General features: G+C 42.2%; 1 protein-coding gene across 1 annotated transcript in view; it reads right to left on the bottom strand.

Annotated features, from left to right (window-relative positions):
• Window positions 1–1,862: 1,862 nt before the first annotated feature.
• The window catches only part of LOC129847145 (histone lysine acetyltransferase CREBBP-like), a 47,133-nt gene continuing 40,668 nt past the window's right edge, over window positions 1,863–8,327 (bottom strand). The window contains exons 4-7 of the mRNA XM_055914960.1: window positions 7,812–8,061; window positions 5,117–5,230; window positions 2,427–2,687; window positions 1,863–2,059 (exon numbers count right to left, since the gene is read on the bottom strand). Coding sequence (XP_055770935.1) covers window positions 1,965–2,059; window positions 2,427–2,687; window positions 5,117–5,230; window positions 7,812–8,061 — 720 coding nt within the window. The 3' untranslated portion in view covers window positions 1,863–1,964. The remainder of the gene's footprint in view (window positions 2,060–2,426; window positions 2,688–5,116; window positions 5,231–7,811; window positions 8,062–8,327) is intronic.

Here is an 8,327-nt window from a genome sequence, read left to right as displayed (position 1 = left end):
GCTGTTTAAACAGTAGGAGACGGACAGAAGGGAACAAAGTGGCCAGGCTAACATGCTGTTTAAACAGTAGGAGACGGACAGAAGGGAACAAAGTGGCCAGGCTAACATGCTGTTTAAACAGTTGGAGACAGACAGAAGGGAACAAAGTGGCCAGGCTAACATGCTGTTTAAACAGTAGGAGACGGACAGAAGGGTGTGTTCATAACAATTCAACTGTTCTACCTTGTTATCTAGCAAATAGATACACGTTGGCTCAACTTGAAATATAAACATTAGCTGGCTACACACTAACACGTGGGCTTGTGTGTGAGAGATTGCTGATGAGACCTGTGTTAATATTCTAGAATGCCTGCTACAAGAGGTTAGTCATTATTAGTGATTGTGCATTATGGTTCTGGTTCAATTTGTAACAAAAAAAGGGCATTTTCAGACTTGAAAGCCAGATCAGTGATTGCGCCCCCCCAAAAAGCAGGTTCAACTATTTTGATCAAATAATTTACTTATTAGTGTGTCTTATGGTTGTGGAAGGCTTATATTTAGTATAGGTATAACTTCACAATACCTGAATTCATTCGATTATTGCAGACTGTTTGAAATGCACAGATATCGTGAATCACACAGAATGTTTTGGTACCCCTCCCCAGATCTGTGCCTCAACACAATCCTGCCTAGGAGCTACACAAACAACTCCTTCAACCTCATGGCTTGTCTTTTCCTGACATGCACTGTCAACTGTGGGACCTTATACAGACAGGTGTGCGCCTTTCCAAATAAACTTGAATCAAGTTGTAGAAACATTTCAACAATGATCAATGGAAACAGGATGGATGCACCTGATCTCAATTTCCAGTCTCATAGCAAAAAGGTCTCAATTCTAAAAGGTATTTCTTTTTTTAATATAAAATGGTTTTCACTTTGTCATTATGGGATATTGTGTGTAGATTGATGAGGAAATGTTTTTAATTAATACATTTTAGAATAAGGTAGTAATGTAACAAAATGTAGAAAAAGTGAAGGGGTCTGAATAAAATGAATGGTAAATAATGTAGTGTCATTTTGAAGTCACTTGAAAATAAGAATAGAATATGCTTCTAAACACATCTACATTAATGTGGATTCTACCATGATAACCGATAGTCCTGAATGAACTGTAAATAATGATTAGTGAGAAAGTTAGATGCACAAATATCATACCCCCACAAAAATGCTAACCGCCCCTGTTATTGTAATGGTGAGAGGTTAGCATGTCTTGGAGGTATGATATAAAATGCTAAACTCCCCTATTATTGTAATGGTGAGAAGTTGGCATGTCAAGGCATGATATTTGTGCAACTAACTTTCTCAATCATTATTCACGATTCATTCAGGACTATCCATAATCATATTAGCATCCACATTAATGTATAAGTCTCTAGAAAAATATTCTATTCTTTTTACAATCAAAGTGACTCCAATGACAATACATTACTTACCATTAATTTCTATTTGGCACAAACTCATCTGGAACAAACAAAACAAACAGCAAATGCATCCACCAAATGTGTTGTCACAAGCTTAATGCAATCATTGCATTCTAGGAATATGGGACCAAATAATACACTTTTGACTACACAAGTGAATTGGTATAATATTTTTGTTCCCCTAAAGGGGAACATGTACAATAGGGGAACATGTACAATAACATGTACAATAAGTACTGTAATTTCTAAACGGTTCACCCGATATGGATGAAAATACCTTCAAATTAAAGCTGACGGTCCGCACTTTAATCTCATTTGATCATTTCAATTCCAAAGTGCTGGAGTACAGGGACAAAACAAAACAAATCACTGTCCCAATACTTTGAGCTCATTGTAAAAATGGTGATTGCTGCTGTACACTGTAGTGGGCCCAGCTTTGTACCACCCAGTTGGAGTGATCTAGGGCACAGAATTCAGAGAGACAATCCAAATGGGTGAGCGGACTCACTTGTTGAGCGACGAGGGGAGCGATGAGTCCGAGAGCATGCCGGTCTCTGAGGGCACACCCAACCCTCCTCCGGCCATGTTCATGTTAGTGCCTGGGAGAGAACACAGCCAACCAGAGGCAGCATTACCACCAAAACAGTGACCAATACCCTCACGATACCCCTTCGACTCATCACACGGGACCCTTATACAGAGAACTATACCAAAATGAATTAACGAGTCAACAAATCATTGGTTTTAAATAACTATTTCATGTGTCTGTGATTTCATCCTCTGGGATTTCAAGTTGTGCATATTTGCAAACCCAAAATTAAATTCAGTTGAATCAATCGTATGCATCTATCAACCCATTTTTACATTTACAATTTAGTCATTCAGCAGATGCTCTTATCCTATTGCTCTCAAGTGCTTTACAGTAACCTAGCCTAAAACGCCAATGAGACCAAGCAACATTCTTACCTAGTGCATTGATGGAGCGTAGCTGCTGCCCTCCCTGGGCTGTGTTCTGTCCTCCAGGTCCTCCCTGTCCCTGAGCAGGGGACTGGTTACCGTAGGGCAGGCCCAGGGCAGCGTAGGCCCGCTGCATGGAACTGGGGTCGATGTGCCCGCTGCTGGCACCGCCACTGTTCATGGAGGAACCCGGGGAGCTGCCGGGAGGGCCCGTGCCCACCGTGGCATTGATGGCACTCTGCAGGCTGGCGCCGGGCGAACCCAGCATGGCTGGAGAGAGCAGAGACATTTTTGAAACATTTCAAAGAGAAACCTTGTTGCTTTGGCAATACACGTACTTTTGTATCAAATTGAAGAGGGGGGGGGAGTGGAGAGGGAGATGTGAGTAATTATGAACACTAGTGATGAATCCCAACTGCACATAACTCACCTTTCTTCCCCAGTTCTGATTGACAACAAACAGAACTACAGTTAGGACTTGGCTTGGGCCTATGTTAATAAATCATTAGTACGCCCTTCCAGAAAAGGTCTGCCGTATGTTACAGTTGATGAAAAGCAATCTACTTATTGGCAAAGATTAAGTAAATTATTTCTCTCATAGAAGTCATAAAAACTCAATAGTTGTTAAACAAAACAAAATTGTAAAGCCTACATTTTATGATCTAAAATAATATTTATCCGCTTCCACCCAAAGGTCCTACTACTGCTCTATGTCTCACTGTATGTTGATCTGTGACCGGCAGAGACAATATGCAGGATGCCTCTGTGGGGGATTTAAATATGTCACTGGTTTTCTGGCCAATCCGAGAGAGTTCTCCCCCTGAGCCCCTCCCCCACCGATAGAAACTCCAGAGCCCCTCCCCCAGGGTGTCAGATTACAGGCCCAGCATTCTACAGGAATCCTTTATAGCCAGCGAGCCAGAACAGAGCGAGCACAGAGCACAGCTAGGGATAAGGCCTGCAGGTGGCACCACTAAAAACTTCACTCACTCTCAGCTCAGCATGCTTCTCTGTTGACAATTCAGTTACATTGTCTTTTTTTTCTTTTCTAACTTACATACAAGCCCTTAACCAACAATGTAAGCATTTCACTGTATTCGGCGCATGTGACAAATTAAATATGATTTACATAGCAAATAATTTATAGCTCAAGTGTGTTAGTGTGCAATGCATCTGTTGCAATTTCAATGTGTCAAAGTTTTTGTATCTGTGCCTACAATATGTATATAAAATGTGGTCCCGTGTGGCTCAGTTGGTAGAGCATGGCGCTTGCAACGCCAGGGTTGTGGGTTCATTTCCCACGGGGGACCAGGATGAATATGTATGAACTTTCCAATTTGTAAGTCGCTCTGGATAAGAGCGTCTGCTAAATGACTTAAATGTAAATGTAAATATAAAATGAAATGTAATTTGGCAGATGTAATAATGACTAAGGAGACCGATTACTGTATGAATGCTGAGGGGCGACAACAACCGGTTGATCTACAGTGCGTTCGGAAGGTATTCAGACCCCTGGATTTTTTTCACATTTTGTTACTTTACAGCATTAACTCAATCTACACACAATACTCGCATCCTTGAGACGTTAATACAACTTGATTGGAGTCCACCTTTGGTAAATTCAATTGATTGGACAAGATTTGGAAAGGCACACACCTGTCTATATAAAGTCCCACAGTTGACAGTGCATGTCAGAGCAAAAACCAAGACATGTGGTCGAAAGAATTGTCCGTAGAGCTCAGACAAGATTGTGTCGAGACACAGATCTGGGGAAGGGTACCAAAAACATTCTGCAGCATTGAAGGTCCCCAAGAACACAGGGGACTCCATCATGCTTAAATGGAAGAAGTTTGATTCTCTGGTCTGATGAAACCAAGATTGAACTCTTTGGCCTGAATGCCAAGCGTCATGTCCAGAGGCAACCTTCACCTCTCTACGGTGAAGCATGGTGGTGGCAGCATCATGCTGTCAGAGTGTTTTTCAGCAGCAGGGACTGGGAGACTTGTTAGGATGGAGGGAAAGATGAACAGAGCAAAGTACAGAGAGATCCTTGATGAAAACCTGCTCCAGAGCGCTCAGGACCTCAGACTGGATGAAGGTTCCCCTTCCAACAGGACAATGACCCAATGCACACAGCCAAGACAACGCAGGAGTGGCTTCATGACAATTCTCTGAATGTCTTTGAGTGGCCCAGCCAGAGTCCGGACTTGAATCCGATCAAATATCTCTGGAGAGACATGTAAATAGCTGTGCAGCGACGCTCCCCATCCAACGTGACAGCACTTGAGAGGATCTGCAGAGAAGAATGGGAGAAACATCCCAAATACAAGCTTGTAGCGTCAGACCCAAGAAGACAAGGCTGTAATCGATGCCAAAGGTATTTCAACAAAGTACTGAATTAAGGGTCTGAATACTTATGTAAATGCTATATTTCCATTTTGTTTTAAAAAATAAATTAGCAAAAATGATGGGGTATTGAGTGTAGATTGAGGAGGAAACAAAATAATTGAATCAATTTTAGGATTTGGCTGTAACTCAACAAAATGTGGGAAAAGGGTTATGTATACCTTCTGAATGCAGTGTATCTACTTGAATGGCTATGCTACTACACCTGTATGGGAGGATATTGCACAATACCCAACGTTACACACACACGTGTGTGATGGACTAAAGGGTCCTAGGGGAAAACAGGTACTCACGCTGCTGGTTCCTTTTGTCGCTGGCGTTCTTCAGCGGCAGGCAGACGGGACAGTCATGCCGAGTGCAGTTCTTCCAGTGAGAAATGATTTGTCTGGACGACGCACAGTGAGCCACTGAGGGGATAGAGGGATAAGAGAGGGAGAGGAAGAGAGGGGGGGGGGGGGGGGGGGGGGATGAAGAATATGAGAGAAAGGAAAGAGGGGAGATTGAATGAAAGACAGAAAAAGAACAAGAAATATGAGGGATGACAGAAGAGGGAGAGAGAAGGCAACGAGTCATTGAAAAACACATACAATAGCTATGACAAGAAGACCACTTCCTGTCCAAGACACCATAGAAGCTAGTATATGGTGTAAATCACAGAGTCAAAGAAAAAACAACATAAATCGAAAGTTAGTAACTATTCCAAGCCTAATGTGACTGTTGCCTAATGGGCCCTGTGGACTAACAGAAAGGTACCATTGTGTTCACACAGTCAGATAATTGCTGTAATAGATTTGATTTAGACCCAGGGTATGGAAGTAAATGGTGTGATTGCTCAGGAGGAAGACTCCAATAACAGCATGATTAGGGGCTTTAGAGACACACGGTGGTGAAAATCCTACTGATATCAATTCATTAACTTAAGTGGAAGTTAAGATTCATTCAAGAGTATAAAAGTCATTCTACTCCTGCTAACATCAAATAAGTCTCATCCCAGAGTTTATATTACTTAAAGAAAATCCTCAAGTATTTGAGTTATCATTAATAATCTTAGGGCTAGGGTCTATTTTCCTGAATTTCCGCCTGACTGACGTGCCCAAAGTAAACTGCCTGTTACTCAGGCCCAGAAGCCAGGATATGCATATAATTGGTAGCATTGGATAGAAAACACTTTGAAGTTTGTAGAAATGTTAAAATAATGTATGAGACTTTAACACAACTGATATGGTAGTCGAAATTCCAAAGAAAAAACAACCGAAATTATTTTATTTTTAGGTCCCAGGCTCTTATAAATGGAAAGCTTTGGGTCCTATGCAATTCTAGCTCCCAGATTGAAATTCATATGGCTTCCACTAGATGTCAACAGTATTTGTTCAAGGTTTCAGGCGTGTTTCTTACAAAATGAATAAGAATCTGGAATTTTTTTTGGGAATTTTTTTGTACAAAGAATCTCAGCGGAAAATCCGTTATGTTCGCGCTCGACAGAGGACACGCGCCTGCCAATTTCACTTTTCTATTTAACATACTTCTTTCTGTACGAAATATTATAGTTTATTTACATTTTAGCGTACCTGAGGATTAAATAGAAACGTAGTTTGACTTGTTTGAACAAAGTTTAGCGGTAGCTTTTTGGATTCTTTGTCTGCATGTCGAAAGAGTGGATTACTGAATTCGATGGCGCCAACTAAACAGACCTTTTGGGATATTAAGAATAATTTTATCTAACAAAACGACCATTCATGTTGTAGCTGGGACCCTTGGGATTGCAAACAGAGGAAGATTTTCAGAAGTAAGTGATTTATTTAATGGCTATTTGTGATTTCATGAAGCCTGTGCTGGTTGAAAAATATGTTGTGGTGCACCGTCCTCAAACAATTGCATGGTATGCTTTCGCTGTAAAGCCTATTGTAAATCGAACAATGCAGTTAGATTAACAAGAATTTAAGCTTTTAAATGATATAAGATACTTGTATAAGATACTTTCATAAATGTTTAATATTAGGATTATTTATTTGAATTGCTAGCGGGACGCCTATCCCTATTAAGTCACAGGGCTTGTAGGTACGTGACATATTTCACCACAAAATGTCAAACAAATACAAAATTGGAACCGGCAAACCCAAACAACAAGAAGGCCATTTAAACAAATAATCGCTAATATAAGCCATTTTAAAAACACGTAAACAGCACAACCCAATTAAAACCGGATGAGACCTAAAACATCATATATCCTCATTTGACCCCATAGCCGTTAAAACACATTACCAATATGACTGGCACCATGGGGTTAAAGGTCAGAGGCCATTGACCTAGAGACACCCTTTAATGTTCAGAGCAGCACGGGGCGGGAGGAAAGCGCCGTAGCCACCCAGACAGACAGACCCAGTGTGGAGACTAAAGCCACTCGAGTATTTACATTAGGCCTAAGCACCCAGACAGGCTTTTAAAACAAGCCCCGGGATTTATAGCTGCTGGTGTCCTCACTATTAATATAGGCTGGAGCAGGCTTTCAGTCAGTCACAGGGGAAAACAGGAGGGAGGGAATGGAAGACAATGGTTCTTCCCAAATTAATATTTCCTCAATTCTGCAAATCCTCTCTTCACTTCCTCCTCAAAACGCACAGAGAAGGTCAGATGGCAGGGACCTTCTCCTCCAATACGGTTGAGAAGTAGTTGAGCAGATAGGATGCAAGGAATAGCGGAAATAGCGGAAAGACTAATTTAGATGGAACCATGGAGAAGGAGGAGAGTGGCTTTGGGCACAGCAGCACAGAGAAAGGTAACCAACTGTTGACTTCAACGTCAATCAACAAACTATAGCCTTCTAAACGGGGGGAGGAGAAGATATACATGTCTCTTACACTAGATGGAGTAAAAATGATATCCCGTTGGACATTAACGAGTGTGTGTTCAATCATATTCACATCATATTCAGTCCCCCAACGATTATGCAGCAACCAACACCACAACCCCCCTTCCCCAGACACTCACCCTGGCAGGACTTGCCGGCCTGGCAGTGTGTCATGTGGTTGAGGACGTTCTTCATGGTGCGGCAGTGTGGCAGGGCGCAGGCCCGCACCTCCCCGTTGGCCTGCTCCCGCCGCTGGCACTTGTGGGCGTGGAGCAGCAGGACCAGCTGTTGCTGGATGAGCTTGCGCTTCTCTGGGTCGGCCGTGTGGCTCGCCGTGGCCGCAGACACCCCACCGCCAGGGCCCATGGAGGATACCTGCTGCATCTGGGCCTTGGGAGGAAACGCAGCAAATAAGTGAGGTAGACTGGATTTATTTCAATCTTAGCTTGAACCCAATTACTTGAATTGGAACTGGGTCGCTTGAATTGGATCCCTGAACTGTTTATATTGAAATGGAATCTCCCAATCCCTGTAAATAAGCCTACTTATACAAGTACATTACTTTCACAATTTGAAAAAGAAAAGCTGATCTACAATGACTAAACGCATTTATGCCGAGATCAACGGGGTGAGGTTTGATTAGGGAGAAAGAGAGG

Source organism: Salvelinus fontinalis, unplaced genomic scaffold (assembly GCF_029448725.1).
Source record: "Salvelinus fontinalis isolate EN_2023a unplaced genomic scaffold, ASM2944872v1 scaffold_0724, whole genome shotgun sequence".
In the NCBI taxonomy this organism is placed as follows: domain Eukaryota; kingdom Metazoa; phylum Chordata; class Actinopteri; order Salmoniformes; family Salmonidae; genus Salvelinus; species Salvelinus fontinalis.
Note: the sequence above shows the minus strand (reverse complement) of the source record. Positions and strands in the feature narration are given on the sequence as shown.